The 19059-nt window shown below is 39.7% G+C and overlaps 1 protein-coding gene across 1 annotated transcript in view; it reads right to left on the minus strand.

Annotated features, from left to right (window-relative positions):
- The window catches only part of SMARCC1 (SWI/SNF related, matrix associated, actin dependent regulator of chromatin subfamily c member 1), a 131025-nt gene that overhangs the window by 56888 nt on the left and 55078 nt on the right, over positions 1-19059 (minus strand). Inside the window, exons 13-19 of the mRNA XM_055135396.1 lie at positions 18068-18105; positions 15249-15370; positions 10893-10964; positions 9238-9351; positions 7743-7896; positions 6226-6339; positions 5579-5638 (exon numbers count right to left, since the gene is read on the minus strand). Of these exons, the coding sequence (XP_054991371.1) occupies positions 5579-5638; positions 6226-6339; positions 7743-7896; positions 9238-9351; positions 10893-10964; positions 15249-15370; positions 18068-18105 (674 nt within the window). The remainder of the gene's footprint in view (positions 1-5578; positions 5639-6225; positions 6340-7742; positions 7897-9237; positions 9352-10892; positions 10965-15248; positions 15371-18067; positions 18106-19059) is intronic.

The raw sequence follows: 19059 nt of genomic DNA on the forward strand, positions 1-19059 counted from the left end.
CAGCACTACATCATGTTGCTTTAATGTTTCTGTCACTGACTAGACTGAATCCTTGTCTGCAGACAGTACAGCCTACCCATCTCATTCTGCAGTGTCTGACAATGCCGGAAACACAGTACTCAAATCAATTTTCTAGAGGCTGGGAGATATCTTAGAGGACTAGAGCGCATGCTCTGCCATCATGAGCCCTACATTTGATCCCAGCACAGCACTGTCCCATGAGCACCACCAGGTATGACCCCTGAACCAGGAGAGAACTGTTGTGTGGCCTAAAAACCCAAAAATATCCTACCTAATCTCATAAAGGGTCTTAAAAATCCTACATAAACCCAGAAAAGGGTTTGAAAAAAATTATGACAGTGTTTTATGAAGTTATTCATAATACAACTATTTTAGGCATTAAATGTTCCAACACCAATCCCACCACCAGTGTGAAGGGTGGGGTCTTAACTTTTCCATGCTCAAATGTAAAAAGCATTCTGTAAAAAGATTTTCCTTGGGCCTGGAGCGACAGTATAGTGGGTAGTGCATTTGCCTTGCAAGGAGCCGACCTGGGTTCAATGCCCAGAATTCCTAATGGTCCTGAGCATCACCAGGAGTAATTTCTAGGTGCTGACAAAAGTAACCCATAAGCACCACCAGGTGTGGCTCTAACACAAAAATAAAACAAAAAAAAAATTTCCCTCTTGGTTCCATTTTTTAACTGGAAGACATACTAATATAAAGTGTAATTCAAATTTACCAGAAAAAAAAAATTTCCTTGGGACTCGAGTGATAGTACAGTGGGGAGGGCGTTGGCCTCGTATGCGGCTAACCCGGGTTCAATTCCCAGCCTATCTGAGCACTGCAAGGGATAACTCCTGAGTGCAGAGCCAGGAGTAAGCCCTGAGCATTGCCGGGTGTGACCCAAAAAGAAAAAAAAGAAAAACGTATTTCCATGGGTTACATGTCAGGTGCTTTTTAACCTACTTTTTTAACTTATTACCCATAAACAAGCTTTATGAATAGAAGGTATTAGTGACAAACAGTGCTGATGGGAAGTAATTTATTTCTCTTTTGTGTCAGCTTAGACACACCTGTTGGATTCAAGTGGTTGTTTTAAAGAAAAAACAACCACTACAGAGATTCCACCTGTAAAAAAGAAAATGTACTATTGTGTAAGGATTTGTGGTTGTCTAGAGTATGTTTAAGGTAAACAGTAGCTAAGTCATTCTGACATCACTTTATATTTATTATTCACTATTCTTAAACATAGAAAAGGAGAAAATCTGAGTATTAAAACATAGCAAAAAAAGAAAAAAGGTAGGGGAGCACGCCTAAGAGTCACACTAGTCTTCCATGCAGAATTGGACATAATTTAAATTTTCTTCTGAGCCCAAAGATTTCAAAACAGTGAAAAAGCATTTTCTCTCCTATATATTGAGAACTTGTAAATTAAGAGCCATATGTCTCTCAATGAGAGACGTTACTAGGTGCCCGCTCAAACAAATCGATGAGCAACGGGATGACAGTGACAGTGACCACATCCATGAGACATGAGACAAAATATAAGCAAAACAGTCAAAGAAAGAAACTCCACATACTACTGACAGAGAAGCAGTCAAGAGGCTAAAACGATACATGCATGAGACCATCCCGGCTCGATCCCTGGCATGCCTGGTGGGTACCCAAGCCCATCAGGAGTGATCCCTGAGAGCAGAGCCAGCAGTAAACCCTGAGAACTGCAAGGTGTGACCCCAAAACAATAACAACCAAAAAATACAAAGAAAAGAATCAGTTTATAAAAATAAATTAAAATAGATGCAAATAATTCAGGAAAAAGAAAAAGGAGTGGAGAGGGATGGCATAAGATAGGAAAGGTGAAGGGGAGGGGAAGGTATAGTGGAGCGGAAAAGAGAGATAGCTAAGGACATCTTAGAGGGCTGGTGGTTTCAATTCCCACCATTACATGATGCCTGAGCATGATCTCCTAGTAAAGCACCTGTAGAAGCCCCTGAGCAATGCCACTGTCACTGTCATCATCAGTGTCGTTCATCAATTTGCTCGAGTGGGCACCAGTACCGTCTCCATTGTGAGACTTGTTGTTACTGTTTTTGGCATATTGAATATGCCAGGGTAGCTTTCCAAGCTATAGAGAAACAAAACAAGGGCCTAACAAATACCCAAATGCGGCAGAAACAGCCTGGGTCTTTGCCAGGAATGGCAAAAAATCAGGAGGGCTAAGAAGAAGAAAAAACAAATTTCTTTTAAAAAAGGATATAATGCACTACTAAAACTTAAGAAACCCCATTAAAACTCAAAAAAATAAAAAATCCAGAGCAATACTTGAAAAACGTAAGTCCAATGAATCTTGAAGTGTCATAGGGAGACCAATGGAGAACCAAGACTTTCTTTGTTTTGGACCACACCCAGCTTTCCTCACTGAGGCTTACTCCCAGCAGTGCTTGGGGTTTAAAGGTAGTACAAGAATCAGTCCCTCCAACCCCCCCCCCCAAAAAAAGAACCAGTCACATGCCAAGATCTGAGGGTTAAAAATAGGTAAGGGATATTCTGGATAATCTTCCAGTATCAATATTGCAAACCACAATGCCCAAAAGTGGGAGAAGGGGGTTGGGGGAGGAGAAAAGTAGGCAAGGGGTGGGAACCTGGGGATACTGGTGCTGGGAAATGTACCCTGGTGGAGGGATGAGGGATGGGTGATGAAATATTGTATAACTAAAATTCAATCATGAATGGCTTTGTAATGCTCTTAAAAAAAAAAAAAAAAAAACCAGGCACATGCAAAGCAAGATCTTTACCCCCATACTACCTTGCTGGCTTGAGAACCAAACTTATATCACCTTATTCTCATTCTTGCATACTCGAAAAAAACTTAAGCAAACTTAACTTAAATGTTTCATTAATGAAAAAGTAAAAAATAGGAGATAGACTGCATAGCCAGTAAGGTGTTTGCCTTGTATATGCTGATCAGGAATCAATCCCCAGCACCCCATATTGTACCCCACAGTCAGATGTGGTTCAAAAACAAAAAAGAAAAAAAAGTAAAAACAATGATTTTATTAAATGTAAATATCCAAGTCCATGTTTTTAATAGTGCTACCAAACAAGAGGCACATGAAAGGATTTAGATATCAAAGCATGATGATTATCTTAAGGAAAAAACACTTGAACACAGTCACAAATTTAACTAGCTACCATTTCACTGAGCCTTATTTTTACTAAAATCAATAGCTGAGCTGGAGCGATACTACACCAGGTAGTGTACTTGCTCTGCCAGCAGCGGGACCAGGTTCTAGCCCTAGCAGTCCCAAACACTGCCAGGAGTGATTCCTGAGTGCAGAGATAGGAGTATCCCTTATCACTAGGTGGAGTACAAAATAAAAAATAAATAAATTCAGTAGCTGACATTTATTTTAATAGACATATGTACTCTGCTACTTTCTCAAAGATAGTCGGGGGGGGGGGGGCAGAGACACAGGGTGTTGAATAGGTGGGGCATGTGCCTTTCACGCACCAAACAGGGTCGATCCCACGTCCCCCAGGTCCCATGCCTACACAGAGCTGCCACACAGCCAACTATAACAAAATCCCTATCACCTCATGTGGCTGGTTTCCTGACCTCTTCAGGTATGATCCCAGAGGGCAGAACCAGGAACAAGTCCTGAGTACAGCGGGGTATCCCCCCCAAAATATAAAATAAAACAGAAATAACTCCACAAAAATTAAGTTACCTTGCACCAGGATTAACATTACTTTTAGGTGAATTAAATATTTTGTTTTCATTTTTAATATACTTCATTTTAAATTTTATTTTTAGTACAGATACACTCAAATACATATATATAACAGTAACAAAAACTCTTAAAAATTTAGAATTAAAAATGTGAACTTTTCTTGGGGTGTATTGTAGGTTAAAAACAAACTACACAGGGGATGGAGCGATAGCACAGCGGGTAGAGTGTTTGCCTTGCACGCGGCCGACCAGGGCTCGATTCCCAGCAGCATCCCATATGGTCCCCCAAGCACCGCCAGGAGTAATTCCTGAGTGCATGAGCCAGGAATAACCCCTGTGCATCACTGGATGTGACCCAAAAAGCAAAAGCAAAAACAAAACAAAAAACCCTACATAAATGAAAAAACAAAATTTATAGCATTCTCTGGTTACAAACATGCAGATAGTTCAGTATGCACCTTTAGTTGCTTATATTGGAAAAGCTTTTTAACTGTAAATGTCTCTAACTCCATTTATAGAACATTCTTCAGATGTATTAAAACTTTTTAAATAGTAAATAAAATATGAAAGGGAAAACCTTTATTTAAAGGTGCCTGAGCTAATTCAGTATTAGTGCAGCTGTCCTGCAGGAGTCATAATACCATCAAGCCCTAGCATCACCACACACTGACAAAGCACAATGAAGTATGTATAATAAGGCTAGAGAAACAGTACAAGGAGTAAGGTCCTTGCTTTGCACATGGACAATTGGGGTTAGATTTCCAGCATCCCATATTGTCCCCAAACCACTGCTAGGAGTGATTCCTGAGCACACAGCCAGGAGTAATCCCTGAGTATTGCAAAGTATGGCCCAAAAATAAAGCAGGTGTGTGACCAAGCAGATGGCTATGTGCTAGACGGTAAGGAGTTAAGAGTTCTATCTGAGGAAAACCAAGGCCTTGAAAAGCAAATAAACCCTCCTCTGCTCGTTATAAAAGGTCTTCATTGTTCTATAAAAAAAAAAAGTGCAATCGATGTTGTGCCCCCTGTCTTCCACCCATGATATGATAACGACAACAGCTATAGGAAAGGTAAGGTAGAATAAAACTACTGGAAAAAATGTCATTTCAAACAAGCATCTGTTACTTAAGGCCAGTCAACTATTGTAATGGAAAAAGATTACAGACTGGTCAGATCTTCCAATATTGGAGAAAAACTCTAAAATCTAAACCTACAAATATCCTGGGGCCCAGTGATGAGACAATGGGTAAGACCCTCAACTTGCTTGGCAGCTGACCCAGCTCAATTCCCAATATGGTCCAAGTTCCTCCAAGAGTGATTCCTGAGGGCTGGAGAAATAGGTACAGTGGGTAGGGCACTTGTCTTGCATGTGGACTATCTGGGTTCCATCCCTGGCATCCCATATTGTCTCCATAGCACCACCAGGAGTAATTCCTCAGCACAGAGCCAGGAGTAACACCTGAGCACTGTCAGATATGGCCCCAAAGCAAAACACACATACATATAAAGTGATTCCTGAATGCACAATAAGGAGGTAAGCCCCGAGTACTGCCAGTGTAGCCCCCAAACAAAAATAAAAATTGAGAATATCCTGGCATAGCTCCAATATTGTTTAAACACTGGAAACAGATTGACAACAAAATTATACACCCTATCCAGGGCTTGATCTACCCTAATGAGAGAATATCAACTCTAATGTGGACAAGTTATTTAAATACTAATGGTCAAAAAGATTTTACTAAAACATTACTGAGAAGTAAAAATTCTCAGGATAAACCCAAAGGCATATGTAGAAAACACCCATCCATCTAACACCTGGGTGAGCTGTTCGATTAATCCACTTACCTCCAGGAGCAGAAGGGTCTCCTGTTCAGTCCATTCTCTTCCAGCACTTGCACCTTTACTCTGAAGGAACAGAACCACAAAACACTTACTACTCCTAAAGCCTTCACATATATCTCAGCAAGATCCCTTTCTCTAAATTTAGGGAACTACTTTATACAAAGGACCAAAATAATTCAAAGAACAGGAGCTAATACTAAAGGACCAAAACTTTCACCATGAAAGCAGGCTTATTTTAGAGATTTCTTGCTGTCGCTCCATAATCAGCTATTTTTAAATACCCGCCTCTAACCACACCAAATATGAGTAAGATAACTGACTTTTATAAAATGCCATCGGATTTAAGTAGGAAGCTTATCTCTTAACTTTAGAGAAGAAAGTTAAATTTCATAAGTTAAAATGCATATGGAAAATGATGCTTTAAGAAGACAGAGGACGGAGAAACAGTCCAGCAGGTAGGGTGCCTGTCTTGCACACTGTCAACCCAGGTTCAATCCCCAGAATCCCATCTGGTCCCCTGAGCACTGCCAGGGGTAATTCCTGGGCCCAGAGACGAGAGTAAGCCCTGAGCACTGCCAGATGTGGCCCAATACTAAAATCGAAACCTACAAGACTACAGTTCCTGTGTATCTATGGAAAAAATTTCTTACCTTTGCTAAGGTTTTCTTAGAATAAATATCAGTACGAAGACCAAAGTTCTGTAAATCAATTGGTTTTTCCTTGTTTTTCTCAGGAAAATTTAACATCTGCTGAGCAGCAGGTATCTGTGAATTAAGAATGGGAAAAAAATGTTTCCATTTTTCCCACAAAGAGGAAAAGGGAAGGAAATTTAAAAAGAAATGTTAAGTGCTGGTACTTAAAACACTATGACTAGTTGAAATGCTACAAAATAAAAAATGTCCATACCCACATGACCCTGGTCATCAATTTACAACAAAATAAGTTTATCTTTCTATCTCTTTTAAATTACAAAGAAGACAAGTTTACTGTATCTTTTTGGATTACAACGAAGAACAATTTATAGCTATATAAATATAACACACACACAATTGTTACAATACTATAATTTAACACAATACCGAATTTTTTTCCCAAAAATGTAGAATTAGATGCTCAGATGATAGGAAGATGACATTATTGTGCAAACTGCTTAGTAGTGTCATTGAATAAGAGATAAAAAGACTTGTGAGTATAAAAATAAATCTATAGTGGCCAGAGAGATAATACAGCAGGTGGGGCACTTACACTGCATACAACCAACATGGGTTTGATCCCCAGATTTGGTCACAACATATGATCCCCCGAAAGTGATTCCTAAGTGTAGAGCCAAGACTAACCCTTGAACACCACTAGATGTGGCCCAAAATCAAAACAATAAGTAAAATACACCAAAGATACATAAATCTATAAAATGATAAGATTATGATACAAGATAGGATTAATGAGAATTATCTTTTTTTTTTTTTTTTGCTTTTTGGGTCATACCCAGCGATGCTCAGGGATTACTCCTGGCTCTGCACTCAGGAATTACTCCTGGCAGTGCTTGGGGGACCATATGGGATGCCGGGGATCGAACCTGGGTCGGCTGCGTGCAAGGCAAACGCCCTACCCCATGTGCTATCGCTCCGGCCCCAATGATGAGAATTATCTTAAACAGTACACTGAGATGACCTTTGAAGAATACATGATTGAAAATCAGTTTGTTTTCCATCTGCTTTATGAATTTAATTACCTGTGTTTTAAGGATATGGATGGCCAACTATGGAGGTTTGAGCAATTGCAGATTACAGTACTCAAGAATTTACAATACCATGAATATAATACCAAGAATAACAAGAACATAATACCAAGAATATAATACCAAGGATATAGTCCTTGGCATTCTCAAGAGGCTGTGAAGATGATTTTCTTCAAATCACAGAGAACAAAAGTCACGTTTTGTGGAAGTGAAAATTTAGATTTTTGCTCAGGGACAGATGCCCCTAATGTCCATATTGTTCAAAGGTCAACAGTATTCTTAGACTCAAACATTAAAAATATTAAAAAAAAAAAAATTCCACCCACTGAAGCATGGATGTTAGATGAGAACATTAGCCTGAGTATGTATTCTATTAATAGTTGTCTGTCATCATCATCCAGATGCAAACAAAAGACAGCACTGCCTTACCTGAGGGGATCGAAGATGCAGAGGCACAAGCCCAGAGGGGGTATCAGCCAATACATTGAAATGAGGAGTAGGAGGAGGGCCCATAGCCATGGGTCGACTTTCAGGATCTACTTGGTAATTAACAAGCCCCCACTGCTCCAAAAAGGCATGAACCCTGAAGAATAAAGTTCTGAAAATTAAAATCTAGAGAATGTACCTCACCTCCATAACCAGCAGCACGTCACTAAAATATTGCAAGCTCTACACGCTGTCAATAATCACAAATTGACAATATTTTGCTGCCTGAGAAAATTTCTATGAAGTCTAAGTATTATTGATACTACCCTCTCAGAGAGCTTGGCATGCTACTGAGAGTGTCTCGCCCACACAACAGAGCCTGGCAAGCTACCTGTGGCATATTCGATATGCCAAAAACAGTAACAAGTCTCACAATGGAGACATTACTGGTGCCCACTCAAACATATCGACAGGCAACAGGATGACAGTGATACAGTGATTATTGATACTACAGCACCACAAACCACTCAAAACCCAGTAGTTACAATCATAAAAATGAGACAATAAATGCTCATTTATGGACTAGTCAATGGTTGGAAGCTTGCAACAAATGTGTAGGAAGCAAAGGGTAGTGAGGATAAAGAAAGGACCAGAATATGACAATAATAGTTAGAAACGATCACTCTGGACAAGAACTGAGTGTTGGGAGTAGGTAAAGGATATACATAATAACATTTCAGTTTCTGTATTATAAACCATAATGACCAAAAGGAGGGAGGAGGGGAGGGAGAAGGGATGAAGGGAGAGAGGGGGGGTGGGTGGGAGGGAAACTGGGGACACTGGTGGTGAGAAATGTGCACTGGTGAAAGGGTGTTGGAACATTATATGACTGAAATCCAATCAGTAACAACATTGTGATTGCTTATCTCACTGTGATTCCATTAAAGATTTTTTTATTTAAAAAATAAATAAATAAATAAATAATAAGTGCTCATTTACAACCGTGGTAAAATAATTTACACATGATAAAAACAGGAGACCCAATTTTGTTTTTCCTTAAGACAGATGCAGAGGGTGTGATATATAATACAATAGGCAGGGTGCTTGCCTTGCAGGAAGTCAACCCAGGTTTAATCACTGGTAAACCATCTTGGTTCCCAGCTGACAGGAGTGTCATACTGAGCACAGTTGAGTGGGACCCCTCCCTCCGACCAAAAAAAAGAAAAAGGTTAAGCACAGAACTTCTACAGCTTCCAAGTCAACTCACTACATTCCTGCTCCTGTCATGATTTGATAAATAATGTAAAGATAAAATTCTTAAAGAAAAAATTCAATCATTATAATAGCACAAAATTACAAATATTCAAACCCTACATCAAAAATGAATTTAAGTATTTTATTCACCCAAAAATTAAATTAAAAAAATGATTTAAGCAAATATCACACACCAATGTAAAGACCTGAAAGTAGAATCTGAGAAAAAAGGAAAACATTTCACCTCATCACCGCACAAACATCTCCAGTTAAATTCCTACGACAAGCAGTGCTGGTTAAGTACTCCTGTGGGTTTAGGCGATATGTATCAATCATAAAATTTCGATATGCCAAATATCTAAAGATAAAAATGGCAAAATTAATCAAGTGGAAAAATATCCTTTCAGAAACAGTAACTTACCTCATAACCAAATATAATACCAAGAAAGAAAAACAAATAAAAACCATGAAAATTAGCTCAACAAACAAGAATGACATTGTATTGAACATAAGTCAGAAAAAGAATCCATAATATACAAAACAATTATGTAAAAAAGGTCAAAATAAAAGTATAAAGATAATGCTAAGTAAAATGAATTATAAACTGGGTCACAGAGGTTAAGCTAGAAACAGAGCCAAAGAGTTAGTATAGAGGTAGGGCACCTGACCACCCAAGTTCGATCCCTGTAACTGAGTATGGCCCTTTGAGCCCAACCAGATCCCTGAGCCTTGAGCCAGGACAAAGCCCCAAAATTCAAAAGGGCAAAAAAAGTCTGGGTGGGGCTGGAGCAATAGCACAGTGGGTAGGGCGTTTGCCTTGCACGAGGCAGACCCAGGTTCGATTCCCAGCATCCCATTTGGTCCCCCGAGAATCACCAGGAGTAACCCCTATGCATCACTGGGTGTGACCCAAAAAGCAAAACAAAACAAAAAATAATCTGGAAACCTGAAGTTAGCTAAACAGAGAAGAGAGTTTAAAAAATACGAGAGAAAGAAAGTTTCTGTCGGGGCTGGAGAGATAGCACAGCGGGTAGGGCGTTTGCCTTGCACACGGCCGACCCGGGTTCAAATCCCAGCATCCCATATGGTCCCCTGAGCACCGCCAGGGGTAATTCCTGAGTGCAGAGCCAGGAGTAACCCCTGTGCATTGCCAGGTGTGACCCAAAAAGCAAAAAAAAAAAAAAAAAGAAAGAAAGTTTCTGTCTAAATACAGGGATTTAGATAAACAGTAAAAGGGCTGGAGAGATTGTATACTGCATGGGGCGCATGCCTTGCACATGGTGAGTTGGGTTAGATCCCCAGCACCCCATATGGACCCCCCCTCAGTCCTGCCAAGAATGATCCCTGAGTGCAGAGTCAGGAGTTAAGTCCTAAGCACAGCCCCAAAACAAAACAAAACAAAAAAGGACAGTAAAATGAATTTTTCCACTGCAAAAGTAAGCAATGCTTAATGCAATTAAGAATGATTAGTAAAAAAAAAAATTTAAATAAGAATTAGTAAGTAGCAGTTATACTGGTAGTCTTCAATTATCAATTATCAAAAAAATAAAGATTCTGTTTAATAGCCCCCTGGATCATGAAACAGGAATTATGTAATCCCTTACACATGCAGAGAGGAGATGGAAACTACCAGGGTGAAACAACACACTTCACTACATAATTTATCACTGACTCCACGATCCATATATCTTAAGGGTTTAAAATAATTTTAAACCATTTCCTTTGAAACAAGAAATGCTACGCAGCTGAGACATAATGTATTAAACAAAATATTTCACAACTTTCATATTCTATCAACAGTGAATTCAGAAGTGCACTAAGAAACCCCTACTACACACATGAAAGATAATTTTTTTCTAGTACAAAGTAAGAATGAGCAGTAGTTCCTGTTTCACTCACATTTCTGGAGTCTTGGATTTGTTTTTCCCATTGAAGAACTCAGGGAGAGCACGCCGCTCAATCACGTGAATACTTAAAAGAAAAAGCCAAGAGTCCTTTTTGAAAGCATATTAAAATTTTGAGATAAGCTTATTCAAAATTCAAAGTAAACTCTACAAACTGAGCAATACTAGCAAAACAACCTGTTTGCACAGTTCTTATCAATTAATATGAAGAGAAAGCTTTCCAAGTAGGAATGTGGCTCAAGAGGTAGAGGGGTTTTATTCTTTCTACCAGTGTCCCACACTCCTCACCTCTGTGACCAAAGTATCATTCCCGCTGTGGCCCCCGGAGGATGTGAACCCTACAACTATTAAAAAAAAAAAAAAAAAAAAAAAAAAACCCTGTACCTTTGTAACCTCCACTATTTAGCAGATTACCTCAATATTACTTTGCTGGGGCTGGAGAGATAGCACAGCGGGTGGGGCGTTTGCCTTGCACGCGGCCGACCCGGGTTCAAATCCCAGCATCCCATATGGTCCCCTGAGCACGGCCAGGGGTGATTCCTGAGTGCATAGCCAGGAGTAACCCCTGTGCATCGCCAGGTGTGACCCAAAAAGCAAAAAAAAAAAAAAAAAAAAAAAATATTACTTTGCTATTCCTATAAGTAAACACAAAAATTCCTGAGGGAACTGGGAAGACGGCTCAAAGGGTTGTAGAACATGATGGCAAGTTTAATATCGGCGTCAATTAGCACCCATGTCACTGAGCACCCACGTAGCACCTGGTACAACCCTAGTGGATCCCCAAACACCTGCACACTGTAACTCTCTTGCCTACACTGTCAGAGTTCAGTAAGGAGTGGCGCTCAGACTCCTGAGCATAACTGCCAAGTGCTCTTCCCCCACAGAGCAATCAGTTATGTACAACTTACTATGTGACATCCATTAACCATTACTTATGGAAGAGAAAATTAAAACTGAGCTCAGTAACAAAAGCTTATTTTAAAAGTGCATCAATATAGGGGCTGGAGCAATAGCACAGCGGGTAGGGCATTTGCCTTGTACGCAGCCAACCTGGGTTTGATTCCCAGCATCCCATATGGTCCCCTGAGCACCGCCAGGAGTAATTCCTGAGTGCAGAGCCAGGAGTAAGCCCTGAGCATCTCCAGGTGTGACCCCAAAAGTAAAAAAAAAAAAAAAAGAAAAGAAAGAAAAGAGCATCAACATAATTTTGTCAGAAAGCAAAACAAAAATCTGATCTCTACAAGTCTGAATGCTGAACATGTACAGAAGAACTAAAATGTTAATTCCTTTCCAACTTGTACTTATGAAAGAAAATCAGGAATAACATTCAAAGGGGTTTCAGAGGCATACAAAAAAAATTAACGATTAAGGTTACAGGAGCTAACACCTTATATTTCATCCACCCATTTTGTTCCTTGAGCACTGTCAGAAGTGACAGAGCCAGAAGTAACCACAAGCACCACCAGATATGCCCTCCTTTTCCCACCCCCACAAAAGTTTCAAAGAGACAAAACTTGCAGTTGTAAAAAAGTATATAAATCAAAATCATCTATGTCATTTATTTGGGGTGGGGGAAAATTGGGCCAAACACACAAGTCCACAGGCCATGCTCCGTGGTCCATGACATGCAAGACAAGTGCGTACCATTTGGAGTATCTCATCAGTCCCTATCTTTAAGTGGATTCTCAAAACAGATTTATGTTTGTAAATGTGTATGTATATTTGTATTTTTATTAATTATTTATATCCACTAGGATCATATAATAGACCTGGAGTGATAGTACAGTGGGTAGGGCATTTGCTTACACACAGCCAACAAGGGTTCGATCCCCGGCATCACATATGGTCCCCTGAGCACTGCCAGAAGTGATTCCCAAGTGCAGAGCCAGGAGTAACCCCTGAGCATTGCTGGGTGTGACCCAAAATGCCAAAGAAATAAAAAAGATCATATAATAATCAGTAAAAGCAGACAAAAATGCCAAACAAGAGCCTAATTCTACACTACATTCCTCCCCATGTGGGGAGTTCCTTTTCCTTTCTCTATTTTCCAATAAACAATACTTTCTTAAAAAAAAAGTAAACAAAAACACAAGACCCTGAGAGAAGGATGTATCGGCAAAGTAAGTTCAAAAACCTCCCAATGCTAATACCGTAAGAAAAGACTTTTTTGAAGGGGTAATTATTGGTACATGTATTTCAAAATATCACACATAAAGATTAATAGGAAACAGCTTCACCTCAGGTATCAATAAATTAGGTACCTTGTGTTCTACACAAGTTATACTAGTTGAAATGTAAATTCAACTAGTAAAAGAAAGGATACAATGCCCTATTTTTCTCTATTTTTCTCATGGGAATTGTCAGTTTTCTTAAACAATTTTACAGTATCAGACTATATGAGAAGTTTTATATGTTCTCTATCAAAATAAAAACTGGGGGCTGGAGCAATAGCACGGCAGGTAGGGCGTTTGCCTTGCACCCGGCCAACCCAGGTTCGATTCCCAGCATTCCATACAGACTCCTGAGCACCACTAGGAGTAATCCCTGAATTCAGAGCCAGGAGTAACCCCTGTGCACTGCCAGGTGTGACTCAAAAAGCTAAATAAATAAATAAATAAATAAATAAATAAAATAGCCAGAGAGATATACAGTGGATAAGGCTCTTGGCTTGTGCACAGCTGAGACCCAGGTTTTATCCCAGGCATGTTATGGCTCCCAAACACTGCAGAGAATGGTCCTGAACACCACAACCATAAATAAAATATTAGAGGATTCTTAAGCTACATATTTAATTTTTAAAATCACATCATATACTTTATAACTATAAAATAACTTATTTGAATTATAACTTATTTCAAATGTTACGTTCAAGCTTCAAAATTTTACAATATGCACCAAGGAGCCCAAAGATCTATTCAGAGTCTGGAGAGACAGTATACCATGTAAGGCACTTGCCTTGCACTTAAGTTTAATCCTCGACATTCCATAGTCTCCTAAACATAGCCAGGAGTGATTCCTGAGTGCAGAGCAGAGCATAATCCCTAAGTATCACCAGCTGTGGCCCAAAACATACAAAATAAGTCCATTTAGAAAAGACATTTGCCCTCCTATGTTTACTGTAGTACTATTTATGATTGTGAAAATCTGTAAACAACCTAAGAGTTCAAGTACAGATGACAACTAGGGCTGAAGTAAGAGCACAGTGGGTAGGGCGTTTGCCTTGCACATGGCCAAGCCAGGTTCGATTCCCAACATCCCATATGGTCCCCTGAGCACCGCCAGGAGTAATTCCTGAGTGCAGAGCCAGGAGTGACCCCTGTGCATCGCTAGGTGTGACCCAGAAAGAAAAAAAAAAGATGACTGGATAAAGCAACACAGTGAAATACTACTTGACTATTAGAAAAGTATAAAACCACAACTTGATATTATATTGATAGATCTGGAGAGTATTAAGTTGAGTATTGGTAGTTGGGAAAAGGAGACAGACTAAGTGATCTTTCTCTAAGTGGAATATAAAGAAACAAAGCAGGGAAATAACAAATCCCCACCCCCCCCAACCCACTGAGAACTTGTCTTTAGCAGGAAGCCTTGGGGGAGGGGAATGGAAGGAATGTGAGGGCATTGGGTCAACGGTAGACACTGGGTAAGGGTGTTATAGTAAGGATTGTGTTATGCATGAACCCTAGCTTAAACAGTATTGCAAGCCATAGTGTTTAAAATTAAAAAAAAAAATTTTTTTTAAATGAAACAATTAAAACTGAATTGTCATGGGGCTGGAGAGATAGTACAGCGGGTTGGGCACTTGCCCTGTACGCTGCTGACCCAGGTTCAATTAATGGCATCCCATTATGGTCTCCTGAGCACATCAGGACTGATGCCTGAGTACAGAGCCAGGGTAAACCCTGAACACTACTGGGTGTGAACCAAAACAAAAACAAGCAAAAATACTGAGCTGTCATGATTCAACCCCATGACCCCTAATTTTTTTTTTATTACAACAATGCCCAATTCACATCCTAAACTATTTCAGAGAACATATTTAAAAATAAAAATCCACTTACTGGGGCCAGAGAGAGTGTAACAGGAAGGGAGCTTGCCTTACATGTGACAAACCCAGATTTGATCCCCAGCACCCTACATGGTCCCCTGAACACAGAGCCAGGAGTAAGCCCTGAGCACAGCTGGGTGTGGCTCAAAAAAAAAAAAAAACCAACAAAAAACTCTATTACTAATTACTCTATTGCTCCACTCCATGTGATTGTGATTACAGCTGTGGGAACTACGCAAATGAGTTCACAGGAAGTTCTCTATTCCCTCCGATTACATTCATAATTCTAAGGTGCCTACTCACCAGTTATAATCAAACCATGATGCATAGCTAGGAATGATAATGTGATTAGTTTGCTCTGTCACATTATCTTCACCAGTATCCAATGAACGACTCTGGTCACCTTTGCCAGGATCTTCATCTTCCTACAAAATAGAAGTCAAAGATCAAAGAAGGAAATGGAAGAAGATAAACAACAGCTTTTAAACTTCTGATACTAACTCACAGAAAATGAAGCTACTGATGAAAAACAAGTATCAAGTCTTTGAAGGCAGTGATGTGGATTGGTGGTGGCAAAGAGAAGACTCCTCATTTTCTAAGACTTTGGGTTATCCCTGACACTATAAAACACATTGTAAAAGGTGGCCTGTTGGGGCCCAAGTTAGTAGAGCATTTGCCCTCCATGGTCTCCTTTTCTGGGGATAACTTGACACTATGTAATTAATCATAAATAACATTAAGCGAGTCTGGGGCACCCCAGAGGGGAGTGGGTGAGAACCCTCCCCACCCCAAGGGACCCAGCCCCGGCAGCTGACCTCCACTACCCAAACAATGCCATGTTTCAGGCTGCTTTCCAGACACATTATAAAGACACTTTCTACCCATTTTCCATAATTACCACACCATATTTGATGGAGTTCAGACAATAGTCCACAAATCATAGAATAATATATATATGTGTATATATATGTGTATATATATATACACATACATATGTATTTGTGTGTGTGTGTATATATATATATGTATATATATACACACACACACATACCTCTCGGAGAGCCCGGCAAGCAACTGAGAGTATCCCGCCCGCACAGGCAGAGCCTGGCAAGCTACCCGTGGCGTATTTGATATGCCAAAAACAGTAATGATAGGTCTCATTCCCCTGACCCTGAAGAGCCTCCAATCGTTGGGAAAGATGAGTAAAGAGAGGCTGCTAAAATCTCAGGGCTTCGAGGATAGAGATGTTACTGGTGCCCGTTCGAGTAAATCGACAAACAATAGGATGACAGTGACATAGTGAACATTAAGCATGAGTAATGAGAATACTAAAAGTCGGGGTGATAGTATGATGAATGGGTAGGGCACTTGCCTTGTATGCAGCTGATTTGGGTTCAATCCCCAGCACATTATATGCACCCCAGAGTCCACCAGGAGATATCCCTGAGCATAGCCAGGTATAGGCCAAACCACATTTCTACCTGGGCCCATACCTCCCCACCCCCACCCCCCACTTACCACCACCAACAATCCAAACAAAAAACCCAAGAAGACTAACCAAAGGTAAAATTTTGGTATTCACATGTTCTCACATTTTGTAGAGTTTATCTACAAGTCATTTGTGATTTTTTTTGGAGAGGGCCATACCTTGGATTTACTCTTAAGCTTAATTATTAAAGGTAAATTAGCACAATGAATTAAAAAAACCCACTGACAATGACACCATAGAACTGGGTATTAAAGTAATTATCTCTAACCCTCTTAAGTTTAAATTATGTAATTCAATATGTGCATGGTTTTACACCCTTAGGATAAGAAAAATCCTATAAAGTTCTTGGCTTTCTGTATTAGGCTGTTAACTATACCAAAATATAACTTACTCTGAATAATAATTTCTATAACAAGTATGTATGATTATAAGTATTTGATGGCGATGCGGCTGCCCGACATCTGATAACCTACTTCTCCCTCTTAGAGAACCTAGCAAGTTACTGAGAGTTTACTGCCCGCATGGGGAAGAGCCTGGCAGGCTCCCCGTGGCGTATTCATATGCCAAATACATTAACAATGATGGGTCTCATTCCCCTGACCCTGAAGAGCCTCTAATGTGGCACCATTGGGAAGGATGAGTAAAAAGAGGTTGCTAAAATCTCAGGGCTAGGATGAATGGAGACGTCACTGGGCCCGCTCAAGCAAATCGATGATCAATGGGATGACAGTGATATAGTGACAGTGAATAATGACATCCCTTACAAATGTAATATTCATTAAAATTCTAAGCATCTATTTAAGGTTTAATTTTACACAAAACTACTTCTCTTTTTATTTTTATTGGCTTTTCAGGTCACACCTGGTGATACTCAGGGGTTATTCCTGACGGTGCGCAGGTGACCATATGGGACACTGGGGATTGAACTTGAGGTGGCTGCATGCAAGGCAAACGCCCTACCCACTGTGCTGTCACTCTGGGCCCCTGTACAAAAGTTCTTAAGAAAAACTTGATGAAGACTCATGTAGACAAGTTCTTTGAAATACTTTTCATGGAAATATTACATGAATATGTTCATTATTTTATAGTTTACTTTAAAAAGTTACTTTGAACACTTGACTTAAAAAAAAAGTAACAACCCATTTTTAACAATTCAGGGAATTTATTTCCAAGAGATTATACAAAATTTTTCAATTATTGATATGTCTCAAAAGCAGAGTTAATGAAACAGAAATAACTGACTATAAGGCTTACGGAGAGTTAAATGTATGATCAAAACTACATAGGCTGGGTGCTGGCACTAACCAAATAGAAATGAGAGTGAGGAAAACAGGGCCAGGCATGTCCCATGCTCATTTGCACTGCCTGATAATACTTGTAATGATGTAGCCTTCCCTGATTATGATGGAGTGGAGTAACAGAGCCAGAAATTACAGCACATCACTGACAATGACCTGACGTGGTAGAAATTCCCTCTTGGTACAAATTCTTAGGATCAGACAAAATATTTTAGTGAGTTAATAAAACAGAGATTTTAAAAAGTAGAGGGGCCTTGATATATAGTAATTCTAATGACTGCTCAATACACAGAATTCTTAAGAGAGCTCCTTGTGTAGTAGGAGTAGCTCATTACCTTTCCTCCTGTTGTGACTGCTTCTTCATCTTGCTCATCTACAAAATCAAACAGATGAGTTACTTAATGAACAGGTAAACGCTATTTGCATTACTTAGAAACTTTTACAATTTACATAATACTAAACAAAAGGGGAAATTAGCATTTAAAACCAAATTCATGTCAAATAGCTCAGCAAATTAGAGTTGTATAAAAAAGCACAGTAGAATTTCAAGGCATGTTTAAAATTTTTAGACTGTTTTAGTCATGATCTTGCTCAACAGAAAAGAAAAATCATTGGGGCTTGTGCCTTCTGGTGTTTGGTGAAACTAAGTAATAACAACTGGATCCCAAAGATAGTGAATAAAGACTAAGGAGTTAAGAAGGAATATACACAATCCCTAGAGACCAAATCCTATAAGGTATTAATACTTTCTGATGATGGGTAATCTAAATGATCTTTCAAAGAACAGGAGTGGGGCTGGAGAAGTAGTACGTAAGTTAAGGCGCTTGTCTTACATACAGTTGACCCTGATTTGATCCCCAGAACCATATACAGTTCCCGGTGCAGAGCCAGGAATAACACAATTCTCAGCACCACCCAGAAAAGCACATGGTCCCCTCCCCTGAAAAAAGAAGAGAAGCAACCCCAAGTATAATTTAATCTAGTGTAATGAAGACTATGTTATTAAGATCCTGCAACTTTTTGTTTTCAACAAGTATTAAGATGATGGTAGTAACTAAGAAAGCTCAGTTTAAGTGAACCAAAAAGGATGAGGTATGTAATTCAGTGGTACAGCACTTGCCTTGCACGTGTGAGGCCCTGGGTTCACTCCCTGGAACCACCAAAAAGGAAAGAGAAAGAGAAGAAAAAAGGGAGAAAAGAGGGAGAAAGGAAAAGTGGGTCAGGAGACAGAGGACAGACAGAAGGGAAAAGGGAGGAGGGGAAAGGAAAAAAGATATAGGGTGGAAGAAGTGGGGAGGGAAGGCGAGGAGGAGAGCCATTTTCCATT

The sequence above is a fragment of the Sorex araneus genome, chromosome 4 (assembly GCF_027595985.1).
Source record: "Sorex araneus isolate mSorAra2 chromosome 4, mSorAra2.pri, whole genome shotgun sequence".
Lineage (NCBI taxonomy): Eukaryota > Metazoa > Chordata > Mammalia > Eulipotyphla > Soricidae > Sorex > Sorex araneus.